The sequence below is a fragment of the Sceloporus undulatus genome, chromosome 4, assembly GCF_019175285.1.
Source record: "Sceloporus undulatus isolate JIND9_A2432 ecotype Alabama chromosome 4, SceUnd_v1.1, whole genome shotgun sequence".
In the NCBI taxonomy this organism is placed as follows: Eukaryota; Metazoa; Chordata; class Lepidosauria; order Squamata; family Phrynosomatidae; genus Sceloporus; species Sceloporus undulatus.
In genome coordinates this window covers 75,745,313-75,761,360 of record NC_056525.1, presented here as the reverse complement: position 1 = coordinate 75,761,360, position 16,048 = coordinate 75,745,313, and the positions used below count along the sequence as shown (strand labels likewise).

The following is a 16,048-nucleotide window of genomic DNA, read 5'->3' as shown; positions in this document are numbered from 1 at the left end:
GCTCTGTGCTTTTATGCAGCTCTCTCTCTCCCTGAAGGAGTCTGGTTACTGTAGCAGCAGATTTCTTTCAATTACTTGCTATAGATATTATTATTCAAGCAGCAGCAGTAAACTTCAAATTCTCTATTGCCATACTTCTGCAAAGTGAATGTGGGCTTCTAATTATTTGATACAATTTTTATCCACTTGCAGCATTTACCAAAACCCCACATCAACTCAGTTAGCAACGAGGCTGGTTGACTGGCATGGTTTTTGTATTATCTGAATGCATATATGTCTAACAAAAGGTCTAGATGGCAAAATTATCAGTTGCTTGGATTTTGGAGCAATAAACTACACCTGTTTAAAGAAGCAAATCTGTCTCTCTGAGCTGCTTCCCGATGCTACATTTTACAACATGTCTTAATTAAGTTCTCTGTCTCAAGATGTGCACAGACATCACAGAGGAAAGGTTACATCATGAATGTTTATTTTGCAGCAGAGAAGAGCATTCAACAAAACTGTGCAAGTTGGAGAAAAGAATATGTGGGTTTAAAAAAAAAACTATAAGTATATTGTATGTCTCCATGCAATGCATTGGTGTAGAACCATTCCTATATGAATTTTGGATGAATCTTTTGAATGTGCATCTTGAGATTTATAATCCTAACATCCTAAACTGCCTTCTATTCTCCTCAGCATTCGGTATCAGATACCATCAATAGCCCAGTAAATGTGTCTGTACAATCCTGTGACTATCATATCGGTTGGAAATTTCAAGAAAACTCTTGTTTTCTTTATTTAAAGATCTGTTTCTTTTCTTTCCAAGACTGAGCTTTGTTTTGGTTCATCTAATGCTGTGGATAAGAGCAGTGTCAAAAATTTAATTGAAATAACACAGCAGTAGAATCTAGCAGTTTCTGAATGCATCCTGACTACTGCATCACATGCATTACTTTTGATGTTCGTTGAGCTGCAACAAGTATTGTGGAAGTGATAACATGCTGCATCAAGCTGCAAATTGTCCTAAGTATACTTCTCTGAAAGCAAATTCTACATTAACAAATGACTTTATCACATGGGGAAAATCGGGGGGTTAACCAGCGATAAACCCATGAAAATTGTGCAATCGCGATTAAGATTTTTACACAATGCCGACATTAAAGTGCCATTATCCCGGGAATAAACTGGCAATAAACAGCAACAAATCATTCACAGGGAAATCCCGTGAATGATTTGTTGCTGGTTATTGCCTTGTTACTTCTGGGATAATGGCTTCTTAAGCATGATGTGTGCGGAAATCTTTAATCGTGATTGCGTGGTTTTCACGGGTTAATCGCTGGTTACACCCCCGATTTTCCCCATGTGATAAAGTCCAAAGTTTCACTAAAATCACCGAGATTCACTTCTAAGTAAACTAAATACACTGAAGGCACCAGATCCCATCTGATCCTGGAAGCTAAGCAGAGACAGGCTTGGCTAGTACCAGTACTTGAATGGGAGACTGCTAATGAATACCAGGTGCTGTTAGTCTATATTTCAGAGTAAGGCAATAGCAAACCACTTTGGACTCTTTCTTCACAAACATGATTAAGGTCATTTTAACGATTGTGGGACTACCTAAACCTTCAAATCAGGTATTTAAGGTTTCCCCCTCTTTAGAATTTGATAATCATTTTTGGAGTGTTATCTCCATTTTTTTATTACTTCAGTGTCCATTTATTTCTCAAACCCTTGATTTCTTAACAGTGCCAGTTCTTTCAAAACGCTTAAAGGAGCATTTGGGTTTGAGCACATTTTCTGAGAGTGGGCTATGGCTGCTATATAGGACATTCAATGCATCTGACTAGATCTGAGATTACTTATATATATAATATATTTGTCCTTCCACATTTACGGCTTTGACTTTTGCAGATTTGATTATTCATGGATTTTATTAATATCTCTTTAGGGATATCTGGGTCCTCCAGCGCAACTCTATGGTCAACTTTAACCAAAAGTCGCCCAGAGGGACCTAGAAATTCCTAGAGAAAACACTCCACTTGTGTAGGAGCATTTGTAGCTCCTCCAGCTCTATTCTATGGTCAGTGTCTGGCAGATGTTGACCACAGAGTTGCACTGGAGGATCTAGAGATTCCCAGAGAGGTGTCCTCTCAAGTAAAAACATAATGATTTTGTTATTTGCAATTTTTCCATATTCACAAAGGTCTTGTGCCCCTAACCTCAGTGAATGTGGAGGGACGAGTATATACACACACGCACACAGTGGGCTCTTGTTTTCCACTGGGACTTGGTTCCAGAATCCATGGATAACAAAATCCATGTATGCTCAAGTCCCATTAAATATAATGACATTGCAAAATGGTGTCCCTTATTAAAAAATGGAAAATCAAGGTTTGATATTTGAAATTTATACCTTTTTGGAACATTTTCAAACCGTGTATGCTTGAATCCGTGTATAAGAAATCTGTGTGTAAGAAGGGCTGACTGTATACACACACACGCGTGCGTGCACACACACATACACAAAGCGGGCCCTTGTTATCCGCTGGGGCTTGGTTCCAAAATCCCCCATAGGTAACAAAATATGTGGATGCTCAAGCCCTATTAAATAAAATGGCAGAGCAAAATGGTGTCCCTTATATAAAATGGAAAATCAAGGTTTGCTATTTGGAATTGATACTTTTTTGGATTATTTTCAAGTCGTGGCTGCTTGAGTCCATGGATAAAAAATCGGTGAATAAGAAGGGCCGATTGTGTGTGTGTGTGTGTGTGTGTGTGTGTGTGTATACAGTATATATATATAATATGAACAACCTCAAGTTATTTGTTGAAGGGCTAAGATACACATCCCCTTCACCTCTCAAAACAGCTGGAAACAAGGAGGCAGGGAGTGAGGAAGGAGCAATGGATAAGCAGCTCCCTCTACTTTGAAATTGTGGCCCCCATAAAAGCTGTGCTTTGTCTCATCAGTGGTGTAGTAACTTGAGTGTTGGACTGTGACTCTGAAGACCAGGGTTCGAATTCCAGCTCAGCCATGAAACCCACTTGGTGACCCTGGGCAGGTCACACTCTCTCAGCCTCAGAGGATGGCAATGGCAAACCTCCCTCTGAAGAAACCCCATGTATATAAAAGCATTAGGGTTGCCATGAGTCGGAAACGACTTGAAGGCCCACAACAACCACAGTGAAGTTGAAGGCTTTCGTGGCCAGCATCCATAGTTTTTTGTGGGTTTTTCGGGTGATGTGGCCATGTTCTAGAAGAGCATATGGCAGCCACAGATGCAGGTGAAATGTCAGGAATAAACTCTCCTAGAGCATGGCCACATCGCCCGAAAAACCCAACCAAAAAAAAAAAAAAACCCCAACCACAGTATTAAAATTCACAAAGGAGCCATTGCGGTGGTTTGAGCGTTAGGAGGACTCTGTGGAAGCCAGGGTTTCGAATCCCAACTGGACCATGTAAACCCAAGTCACACTCTCTCAGCTTTAGAGGATGGCAATGGCAAGCCTCCCTCTGAGGAAATTTACCAAGAAAACCCCATGATAAGAGTCAACGTAAGTCAGAAACGACTCGAAAGCACACAACACACTGTATGGGACGGGTAGACGGTGAAACATCTACAGGAGAATTCATGGCTGGCGTTTGGTAGTGTTATTACTTGTGATTTTTGTTGGACATGTTGAGAAAAGAAAAGATGAGGGAAGAAAAGACACAGGGAGCTCTAGCCCCTCACTCTGCCTCCCCCCCCCCCTTTTTTTTTTTCCCTCTCCCCGCGCTCCCCGTCCCCAACCGTCCCTTCTCCCTCCTTTCTTTGTCCCGCTTAGTAACTGAGGCTCCCAGCCAATCATCGCCCGGCCGGCCGGCTTTCTCGCGTTCCTATTGGCCGTACGGTTGGAAGCCTCTCAGCCAATCCTGGAGCCCGGTGCTTCCCTCTCAGACAAAAGGCGAGCAAAGCGGCTCTCACAAACTGGGCTAACTAATCCGCCGGCCCCTCCCCCACCCCAGTTCCCTCGCGCCCAACTGTCGTTCTCTCTGGCCTCGAGCCAGAGGTGGAATAAGCAGCGTCTTCCCTGAAAAGAAGGCGAGGAAAGGTGGAACGCGTAGCCAGACGTGCCCCATCTTTCTCTCTCATAGTCAAACTATGGCCACAGTTTCAGCCTTCAAAAGTTCAGAAATACACCCCGCAAAACCGTTGTCTGTTTCACCTCCAGCTTCACCACCCACTCGCCACTGTTTCTAGCCTAGAAATAAACTTTTTTTCCTCCCCACACGACCTTCCTTCCCCTCCTCTCAAAAATGGGTTAAAACGTTGAAAGGTAGCAGCAACAAGCTGGTCCTGAGAAGGAGCTGTTAGCTACTCAACTGGCTCTTCCACACTGCAAAAATGAAGTAGTTTTTTGACACCACTTGTTTAACTGTCGTCCTGTGGAGTCCTGAGGTTTGTAGTTTGGTGAGTTTGACGCCCAGATAGCCCTGGAGGCCTCGCCAAACTACAAATCCCAGGATTCTGTGGGAGAGGGGCTGCATCCGCACTGCAGAAATAACCCAGGTCTACACCACTTTAACTGCCACGTCTGATGCTATGGAACTCTGGGAATTGTAGTTTGCTGTGGCACCTGAACTCTCTCTCTGACAGAGAAGTCTAAATAGCTCACAAAACTACAGTTCCCAGAATCCAAAAGCATTGAACCATGGCAGTTAAAGCAGTATGAAACTGGATTATTTCTGCAGTCTGGATGCAGCCAGATTCATACCAGTTAAAGTGATGTGGGTATTGCTTTATTTTTGCAGTGTGGATACACCCTACTTCTCCATTATCATACCTGCAAAACTAAGCCAAGTGCTCACTAAGGGACCCTAGGAAGGTCCAAGCACAACCTCCACATAAATGATGGTGGAACTAGTAAATTAATGAGTGAGGCACTCAGTCCTACATTATTTGTAATTAGAAACCATGGACAATATTATACAGTGACCACAGAAGTTAAGCCTGTAATGTGGGGTGCGTCAAAATAGAGGGCACTACTACTAGCGCTCAAAAGACAACATGCAGCTATTCTACCAAATGTTTTTTTTTTCTTTCCAGAAAAAGTGATAATACTGGAGAAACATGGGAATGCCAGCAAATGTACACTGTTGACGTCTGTACCTCCCTCCCTTAAAATGTCTTGGATGAGGCAATGACGTTGCATACTAAAAGCTTCAGTATGGAAGGAGCTATGAAGTCACAGCACAATACATACATCACAAGAACATGTAGCAAAAAATAGACAAGTGTGAATTTATTAGATGTGATGGCATGTACAGGGTGTGTGTGTGTGTGTGTCTGTGTACATGCATACCTGCATTGCTTGAGTATTAGCCAAAAAAATATTACTGTGAATGACCACACACCTGAGCAGTGAATGATCCTTAAAACTGGGGCTTAGCGGTCTAAATGGACTTTCAAAATATAATATATGGGCCTAATGGCCTGTTGTCTAAAATAAAGGTACTGTGGTTGTTGTTGATCTATAATATACAAAAGCTGATAACATCTACTAGACTTTCTGAATATTAATTTGAGAGCATTTGCAGAATAATGCTATTTGCTGTAATGCAAATTTGTGCCATTTACAGAATAAACTATCGCTGTGAGCCGTCCTCCAACATGTACATGCTAGATTTCGAATGTTTAGGGAAGGGTCTGCAAGAAGACCTCTGCAACCTACCAGCTTAATATCAGTGTTGGGATAAAAGGCAATAGAACCAGGATTGTTTGTTTGTTTTTTTCAAATTTCACTTATAAAGCCAGATCCTATCCTGACAAGTCACACCATACACCCAAAAAAAGAAGCCATGTTATTTATATTTTGGGAAGTCATTGGCTGTAACTTTTAAACTCTAAAGCATCTTGCCAACAAACTATACACATTGCTTTTGACAATACACAGCACACTGAGACAAACACACCGTCTCACATAATCTGCCATATACAAGAGCATATGGTTGCTATAGTTATAGTTATTTATTAATAAGTAAAACCCCACCTTAGCATCACCATTAGTCAGAAATGACTTGAAGACCCACTACAAAATAACCTCCCTCCCCTGCATGAGATTTTACTCCTGAGACAACATAGTTCTGAAGGAGATGCATTGACACAAACTTCTAAACAGTGATCCAAGATCAGTCATACACCACATTATATGCACAGAGAATAACACAATGCTTCCCCAGAAGTCACTCTTGTTGGTGTAATCTCCACATTTATCATCACACTGGCCTGAATCCTATTCGTAGTCCCAACTAGAGCAGACCCATTAAATCAATGGTTTAATGGTGAGTCAACACTTACATAAATCCCTCTCATTCAGTGGATTTACGCTAGCTGAGTATAACAATAGGATTCAGGCCATTGACTTTAACAGGATAACTCTGGAATAAATTACTATAATGAGTGTAAGAAAAGTATACCTACGACCATCATTGTTAGGATGGACAAAATTGATTTGCCATGTGGAGGACACAGGGAAACTGGAATTGACACACAGTTTGCCACAATACCAAAAAAATAAAACCCTGGCATCCCATATTCCATATGCACTAACGTTATAGTTTATACTAAAGATACTGTTTAGATAGATAGATAGATAGATAGATAGATAGATAGATAGATAGTGTGGGTGTGTTTGCCTTTCTCCCTTCCAAATATCATGTGCATATGTATGTGTGTATACACACACACACACACTATACCTTTAGAGAGATATATGTATGTTTTGCCTTCCTCCCTTCCAAATATCATGTGCGTATGTATGTGTGCATGCGCATATACACACACAATATCTTTGGATAGATAGATATACATGTGTGTGTTTTTGTGTTTTCTCCCATCCAAATACCATGTGTGTGTATATGTGTATGTATGTATATATGTATGTGTATATATATATATATGTCTATACACACACACTAGATAGATGATAGATAGATAGATAGATAGATAGATAGATAGATAGATAGATAGATAGATAGAGGGGGTGTCCTTCTCCCTTCCAAACATCAGTTCCGTTCATGCAGTGGGATTAATCGGGACTGTTGTAGGGCACTAAGACCAGGAACAAATTTAGCTTTCTCTCATTTATTGGCTACTTCTGTCTCTCTCTAATACTCAACCTGATATTTCACATCCCACAACTCTAATGCGTACATAGAGCTCTCCAGAAATCACTTGAAGGACCTGGCTGGAGTTTCCACACCACACGGAATTTAGCATGACCCTGCAAAGAGCCACTGGTGGGAATGTTCTGGGAGCTGGTTGCTCTGCAAGCTATGGCTTTGCAGATACCTGTTTAAATGTATAGGTGTACGATGTCCCTCAGATCAAGAGTATATGTGTCCCTTTTCTACACTGGGCACAGATCCAGGAGCAGCCTCTATCCCCTTCTGCACACCGGAGCTGCACCCTTCACACAAACAACCACAGTCCCAACACACACAAGCATCCCCAACCCCAAAAACCTAGGGAAGTATGTGGTCAAAAGAGAGGAAGCCACTTACTTTCCTATGCCTTAAGACTGAGGCATGTCAGCAAGCAAGTGCACAGACTTTCTTTTGCAGCATCTTCTGGGTGCTGTTTGGGAGGAAGGGATGAGGAAAAGAAGGACCCCAGTCTTTTCGGTCTCTCTGCATGCTCTGAGGAGGCTGCCAGGTTTACTTCTGGGCAGGGAAAAAAGCTCCTGCATCCATCCCCATCATGGCACAGAAAAGGGGGCAAGCTGGGCATCTCCGGCTGGAGGTATCCCACAACTATTCCTTCCCTCCTCTTGAGACCAAAATGCAAGGATGTCTCAAAAGGGTACCCAGTCCCCCCCCTTTCCTTTCTCCTAGTAGGATGACCACGCAAGTGTCCTCTTGCAAAATAGAGGACGCTCCAGAAACAAGGGAGGGGCATTGCAAAATTTAACAACAAAACAATAATAACCAGGAATAAACTCTTCCGGAACATGTGCCGCATGGCCCGGAAAAACCACAAAAAAATCTAATAATAATAATAATAATAAATTTTATTATTTTGTACCCCGCCTCTCCTTCAGGATCGAGGCGGCTTACAATACACGATTAAAAAACAGTATAAAATACATCTTGCATGATAAAATACTCATTGCAACACCCTAATAAAATACCCGTAAAAAAAATAAACAGACAGTCAACTCAAAACCTCAGCACACTCATAAGAGCAATGTAAATCCATACTTCTGAGCACATGCTCAAAACAGAGGAGGACAGGAAAAGGTGGAAACGTAGGACACATCCTGGAAAAGGAGGACCACCAAGCCAGGTAAAATCCTTCTCTTCCTGGGAAGCCACGCGCCAGGAAAGGGTTAACAGAAGGGGGCGGAGCCTCACTGACTGACTCTGTCTCCGGTATGCCCCGCCCCTTTCCCCCTCCTGGCCCCGCCCTCCCAAAGTGGGCGGAGCTTCCAGGCCAAGAGGCGGTTGGCGACGGTTGGGGCCCTCAGAGCCTCTTTAAAAATGAAGCGGAGCGGAGGAGGGTCGGGAGCCGCTGCTGGAGGGAGAAGGAGGAGCGTCGTTGGACCGGCGGCTGGGGCTGCTCTGAGGGGATAGCAGGGCCAGAGGCTGCCCTCCGAGGAAGGGAGAAGGCTGCTGCTGCTGCTGCTTTTGTGGCCGCGTTTTCTTGCAAGGGGAGCCAGCCATCCATCCAGCCTCTCCAGAGAGTTCCCTCGATCGAGCCTAAAACTTTTCTCACCCAAACAGGAGAGAGAGACCCTCCTGAGAAGAAAGCCCTCCAGAGACACGCGCTTCATCCCTTTCCTTCTTTTTGTCCCCCTGCCTCTGGCCCCTTCGCCGCTCCTCCTCTCCATCCTCACTCGGGAAAGAAAGACCTTCCCTTCCTCCACCTCCTTTGGGTTTGGGACGAGCCGCCTTTGCTTCGCCCCTTTGCTCCCATTTCCAGGAAGGAAGGAAATCTCTCTCAGCCCTTGATTCCTGTTTCCACAAAGGAAGGAAGACGGCTTTTATTTAAAAAGCCAAACCTGAGCAAGGAACTCCAACCTGAGCCCAGGGGAGTGAGTGGCTTTCCTGGCTGGGGCTCTCTCTTCTGGAGAAAGTTTCTCCCCTTCCATTCACATCATACACACCTCGCTTTAACCTATATATCGCTTTGGGTACTCTCTACGGACGCTGGACTTTTCGAAGGAAGGAAGGAAGGACTAAGAAGAGAAGGCCACCCCGGCGACCGCCCATCCGTCTGCCTGCCTGCCTGCCAGCCTGCCTCGTTTGTGGCCATGTACAACACGGTGTGGGACATGGACCGCGATGACACGGACTGGAGGGAGGTGATGATGCCCTACTCCACCGAGTTGATCTTTTATATCGAGATGGACCCTCCAGGTAAGGCAGGACACACTGGCAGCCCTGAAGAAACTTGCCAAGGAAATCCTATGGATGCTTTGCCTTGGGGTCTCCAGGGCCACCCCCTTATGACCGAAGGCCCTTTAAGCCATTTCAGTCGAATCAAAGCAGCAAAAGTAAATCTGAGATCATCCTCTTCCAGATGCAGCGCTGTTACTTCTTTTACACTTTAGCCAGACCGTTCTTCTCTTAAACCTCCAGCCAGCAAAAGCTTACTAATCTTGCTGGATGCCTATCGAAGTCAGTGTTACTCAGACATCCTGACAAAGGCCCCATACAGACAGGCCAAAATAAAGCTGCTTTGGGCCACTTTGGAGGTGTGCTATTTAAATGATGCACATGTCTTAAGAGTCCAGAAGCCATGCCAAAGCCACAATCCAGCCCTAAGGACTGGAGCACAACTTGGGTGCAGTTTCCAGACTCTTAGGACACATGCATCATTTAAACAGCATACCTCCAAAGTGGCCCAAAGCAGCTTTATTTTGGACTGTCTGCTTGGGGCCAAAGTTTCTTGTACAGTACTTCAGCTTTTTAAGCCTTTCTCTGAAGTTCAGCCCTGTCTCTTTGATGCATGCCATAAACTATTTGGTGCTTCTTTTTAGACTAGTTTTCTGGGTACTTGAAGACTGCCATCCTACTCCCTGTTAGGCTACAAAGCTGCATTTGATGACCGTTGAAGTCAGTACAATTTATAAAACTCTCTAATGCAGGAATGCCCAGTTTTTCAGTGTCTCCTATGTGTCAGTAACTTAATTGCCTATCATCTTGAATCTCTTGGATGGTTAAGGATCATTCGCAGTGTAAAATATGGTAGCCCAACTACAGTCAGCTCTCTCCAGATCCATGGATTCAAGCATCCACAGCTTGAATATATATATATATATATATCAATGTATACATTCCAAAAAAGCAAACCTTGATTTTGCCATTTAATATAGGGGAAACCGTTTTACTATGGCATTACATTTAATGAGACTTGAGCATCCATAGGTTTCAGTATCCGGGGGGGGGGGGGGGCTGGAAGCCTATCCCAGTGGATATCAAGGGCCCATTGTATTCCAAGTTAGGCTGAAACGCACTTGCTATAACCATTGAGATTTTTGCTTCCTTCTAGCTGATAAATCATCTTTGCTTCTGGTTAAATGTTCATCTCTTGGATACCAGTACCTCATTTTAATAAGCTGATGCATAATAGCTCAAACAAACTGCAAATATATCTTAACAGGCCAACAAAGCAAATGAATTCATCAGAAAAAAATTGCTTTTATATCTGCAGTCTTAATGGGAAGAAGAGTGAAATACGATCAGGGCTGTATGCTCTTCATGCGCCCAAGAAGAAGAACAAAGTTCTGTACTTAAAATGAATTATTCAGATGCAGCAGACCTTCATGGTTCTGCTTTGCATAGCTGTGCATTCCCCAAATGAAGGCTTTTCAAGGATTTCTAATGTTTTAGAACTAGGCTAGCAGCAAGCCATTCCCAGTCTTAAACATTAGAAATCCTCAAAAAGCCTTCATTTGGGGAATGCACAGCTATGCAAAATTCTATATGTATTACTAGGGGCTGTGGCAAGTAGTAGTACTAGGAAGAAGAAGAAGAAGAAGAGAACGGACAAAGCAATAGAGCTCTACTCAGCCTCATTGAGATTTTTTGATGCTTTTGTGGGACAGTTAGTTTTTCTCTCTCCACAACTGTGAGGAGGAGGAGGACTGGGAACTTGCTCTATTGTAAAAAAAAAATGGACCAAGCTGACATTCTCTGCAGATTTCATCTTTGCTTAGTGATCCTGGGGATATTCAGATGAACACAGAGTTGTTAATGTGTGGATACTGGTACTGTACTTTGAAATCTACCTGGATCTGTTGACATGACTTTCCTAATTTGTACATTGGGCTCTTGGTATCTGCTGGGGATTTGTCCCAGGACCCCCGGGTACCAAAATCCATGGATGCTCAAATCCCATTAAATATATTGGCATAGTACAATAATAATAATAATAATAATAATGATGCTTATTTATTTATACCCCACCCTTGTCCCTTATATAAAATGGCAAAATCGAGGTTTGCATTTTGGAATTTTAAAATTATATTTTTAAGCAATGGATAGTTGAATCTGTGGATAAAAGTCATTTAACTTTTATAAAATAGAATGCTAATACACTGCTTTTATTAGCATTTCTATTGTTAATGCTTGTTTTCCAGATTTTTTTTTCTTTTATTTTATTTTAAACGAATTGAAGATTGTTTGATGGTATTTACAAGACTGTAACATCCATTATGGGGCACTCTTAAAACCTGCTTGTTCCATGGACTTTATGTCATGGAGTATTTACAAGGTTACAAAATGTTTTGTTCCATGCTTCCCTCTGAAAAGTTCAACACCAGAGTGATTTGTGTAAGACTTTGCAGACAATCTGAACAAACCAGAAACATTATATTCAGTATTTGAAAGGTATTGGAGAAGATGGGTAGCTTAAATATCCTAAAGACACTAGATCTCTCTGATCTTGGAAGTTATACGGAGTCAGGCCTGGTTAGTAGTTGGATGGGAGACCACTAATGAACACCAGGTGCTGCAGGCGATGTTTCAGAGGAAGAAACTGGCAAAACCACCTTTGAATTTTTCTTGCCTAAGAAAATCTATGAAATTCATGGGGTTGCCATATGTTTACAGGCAACTTGAAGGCGTGCACACACAAGAAAATGGCTTGCCAAGTGTAACCTAAGTTTTTTAATAGACTTTGTAAATTAGTACAGGCAAGTTCATTAAAGGTGAAGGAAAATCCATGATGCTTAAGTCTCATTATATATAATGCTGTAGTAAAATACTGTCCCGTATATAAAATGGCAAAATCAAGTTTTGTTTGTTGGAAATTTAAAAAAACAACAACAACTCAAGCTGTGGATAGTTGAATGCATGGAGGCAGAATTTGTGGATATGATGGGCTGACTATACTTGTATATCCCAGGGAGTTAATCTATATATATGAATACCATCTCCTACTCACAATGAGCTGCTAAAATAAATAGATTAAGATTGACCACTGGAGTGCTGCAAACAGAGTGCTCTATAGTTTTGTGATGCAGTTCACAGGTGTAAGTTCCTAATCTTTAGTTATTGAAATACCTTACAATATCAAAGAAGCAAGAAATTCACTCATTCCCCAGTGATGTATGTGGTTATGAAAATAATGATGGTTAGGCTATAAAGAAATTGAATGATGTCCTTAGTATGCTAGTTTAAACTCAGACACCTAGCCAATATTTAAACTATTAAATATGCATAATTAGTGTGTTGCAATAAATCTAAATGAGAGAACTGGAAGATAATTTTTACCCCAGTAGTGCTCAGTTCGATAATGACTGAAAATTGTCTTTAAGAACCTTACCAATGAGTTCTTATACCCTAAGAACATAGCAAGATCGCTGCTGGTGCAGACCAAATCCTTATTTAGTCCACTATTCTGTTCACACAGAGGCCAGCCAGATGCCTATGGGAAGCCCACAGGCATAACAGGAGTGCACTAGTACTCTCCTGATCATGTTCCCTAGCAACTGGTGTTCAGAGGCACACTGCCTCTAATTCTGGAGGTAATATATAGCCATCATGGCTGATAACCCAGTATTTATTCTTCAAATTTATAAGCCACCGTGCATTCACAAGCGATACCAGGGCAGTGTATATAACATTATAAAAGGCCAAATACAACAAATTGCAAAATGAAGAGGCCCTTCCTCTACACTACTATATTCATAGGAATATATGGCATAATTTCTTTGTAAACGTCCTGTATGAAATTAGTTTTGGGAAGGCACTTAGAAACAAAGACAACTGTTTTATACAGAATCTGTGCATTGGTCATCCTGCCCATTCTGACTGGCTTCAGGGTTTCAAGCTGAGATCTTTCCTAGCCAAACCTGGAAATGCAAGGATTGAACCTGGAGCCTTTTAATGCGGAGAGCATGTAGTCTGCGACTGACCTTCAGTCTTTCCCCTTCAGACACTGAGTTACATCCTTTATGTATGAGAGACAGAAGACAATGAAATTGTCAAGAACATTTCATCTTATTTTGGTAGCATTTAATAAAAGATTACTGGCACAATGCGCTGTTGATGTGGTTTGTGGCTGTTAAATTAGTTTGGTGCATCTTCTCCAGTGGCTGTGAAGTACATTTGTGGACTATCCAATAGCTTGTAGTTAGGAACCTTAGCGATGTATTACCTGGTATATATGAGAATGTATAAACAGCAGAGTCTATTCACAGTTTTTATATAATGTTTATCCTAACTTTACAACACTTGACAAGCTGTATAGACAGAATTTAATAATGGACAGAATTTTCAGCAGTTCTATTGAAGAAGATGGTGTTCTAACCTTCCCAATCAAAACGTTATGTAACAGGTTGTGTTGCTTTAGTTATGCAGGCTGCGTCTCCCTTATCTGAAATGTTTTTTTGGATTTTTTGCATATATATAATGAGATACTTTGGAGATGGGATCCAAGTGTAAACATAAAATTCATTTATGTTTTGTATACACTTTATAAACCTATCCTGAAGGTAATTTCATACGTAATAGTTTAATTTATTTTGTGCCTGAAATGAAATTTGTGTACACCGAACCATCAGAAAGCAAAGATGTCACTGTCTCAGCCATTTGTTGTTGTTAACTGCCTTCGTGTCACTCTTGACCCATGGCGACCCTATGGATGATACATCTCCAGGCCCCCCAGTCCTCTACTGCTCTGTCCAGCTCCTGCAGCCATACATGTGGACAATTTTGGAGTATATCAGAATTCTGGATAAAGGGATACACAACTTGTATAGCCTTTGTAGTAAGTCTAACTTTGAGCAATAGTGTAAGCTTATAAGCAGATTTCTTGTACTAATTACAGTGAGCCTTTGGTATCTACAGGGTTTTGGTTCCAAGGCCATTCATGGATACCAAAATCCATGGATGCTCAAATCCCATTAAGTACAGTGACATAGTAAAATGGTGTCCCTTATATAGAATGGTAAAATCAAGATTTGCTTTTTAAATTTTTTAAAAATATTTTGAAGCTGTGGTGGTTGAATCCGTGGATTAAAAAATCCATGGATATGGAGGGCTGGCTGTATTTTTTGTTTGTTTGTTTGTTTAAACTCTCTGTAAAGATGCAGTAGAAACTAATTCTATTTTGTTTGTTTACAGATAGAAGCATCTTATTTCACAATACGTTTGCATTTTTCAATTATTAACTAAAATAATTTTTTTCTAAGTTGAGAATGTGGCTGGATTTACAGAAACTCAAATAGGCTTATTAAATGGATGGATACCATCCGTGTTTATATTGGTTTAAAAAATTGTCACGGTGGCTTGTGGAGTTCTTTTTCTTTTAAAATTTGATTTTGCCTCACAATTAAAAGCAGTGAATCAGTCAGTCAAAGCTAATTTAGACTGAATGTCTTCCTACACAACATCCAGGGCTTGTAAAGCTGTACTGAAACATATAGTGACAAATTCTTTACTGCACCCTGGCCCAAGTTGCTAAGTCAGATAAATTCACTTAATCCCTTATTCTATAGTAGAAAACAGAATTCAGAATCTGGGAAAGATAGTTAATGTAAGATGTTTAAAATATGCTTCTGCACTAAAACTGTATGCCCTATAAGCCTTAGACTCCCAGTGGAAGTTAAAGATAAAATGCTTTTTAACTTGAATTGCTGTATAACAAATTACGTGTAAATCAATTGTATTATATTGAACTAGACATTGGAATGGATCCTACTAAAGGGTGTCAACTTAGCAACAGTTGCTTTTTGACTGTCCAATGAATTATAGAACTTATCAGTATTTTCTTGAACTTGTGTTCATGACTGTCATACATAGTTCGGGGGGGACCCCAATATGTTTTGCTGTGTAAAGCCTGCTTTGGGGTGTAATAATTTTCTGACATCAAAAACTCTTTTGTGTAGGAAACCTTAACTCAAAATGTGAAAATTAGATGGACACAAACTAGGAAGCCATACCTGACAAAATGTCTAGTAATATAAAAAATAAATGTAGAATTTTGTTGTCTTGTTTGTAGTTTTTATACTTTCTGTATTTCAGTTTAAGAAAAGCTTTATCTACTCTAAATTACCGTATCCCTAAGTGTCTCCTGCTAGGCTAGAAGCAAAAGCAAGTTCTGCCTGACATGTGTCTCATGTGGGAGAAGCTGAGGAGTGGGTTCTTAAAATGAATACTTGCTATATGTCTAGAGCTGCAAGGTACCAAAAAGTCCCATTACAATCTCTGGTTTGTTGATGGAGGATGCATCAAACCAAGACCACTAAAAGATAATGCAGTTTCCTTTATAATGCAGTTGTCCATCTAGAGGTGGATTCTTAGTAGTCAACTGGCGCAGCTCTTCTTTCCTAGTTCTGCTTCTTTCCTAGTTTTGTCACCATGGTGCCTAACTCTGTTCACCTCATACCTTTTGGAGCCACGATATACTTGAAATAAAAATGTCCAGAAAACTTCAAAAAGCAGTTATCTGCAGGCTTGAAGCACAGTGATCTTCACCATTTTAGCCTGTGGTCCCAGGAGCAATGCAAATAGTAACAATGAGGTATCCAGCTAATAGGATTTGCTTAGATGTCCTATGGCGATCCCCAGCAGTTCCAT

General features: G+C 41.2%; 1 protein-coding gene and 1 long non-coding RNA gene across 5 annotated transcripts in view; one reads left to right on the top strand and one right to left on the bottom strand.

Annotated features, from left to right (window-relative positions):
* Nucleotides 1–7,775, bottom strand: part of LOC121928627 — a 39,294-nt gene extending 31,519 nt beyond the window's left edge. Inside the window, exon 1 of the long non-coding RNA XR_006103534.1 lies at nt 7,526–7,775. This is a non-coding gene — a long non-coding RNA (uncharacterized LOC121928627). The remainder of the gene's footprint in view (nt 1–7,525) is intronic.
* The window catches only part of LOC121928626 (phosphatidylinositol 3-kinase regulatory subunit gamma), a 345,443-nt gene that overhangs the window by 287,527 nt on the left and 41,868 nt on the right, over nt 1–16,048 (top strand). For 2 of the 4 annotated variants that reach the window (XM_042463573.1, XM_042463574.1), the window contains exon 1: nt 8,486–9,379. The exons of 1 other annotated variant lie outside the window; for it this stretch is intronic. In XM_042463573.1, the coding sequence (XP_042319507.1) occupies nt 9,274–9,379 (106 nt within the window). In that variant the 5' untranslated portion in view covers nt 8,486–9,273. Of the gene's footprint in view, nt 1–4,050; nt 4,075–8,485; nt 9,380–16,048 lie in introns of those variants that run through there. One more of the 4 variants, XM_042463575.1, reaches the window with a different exon arrangement.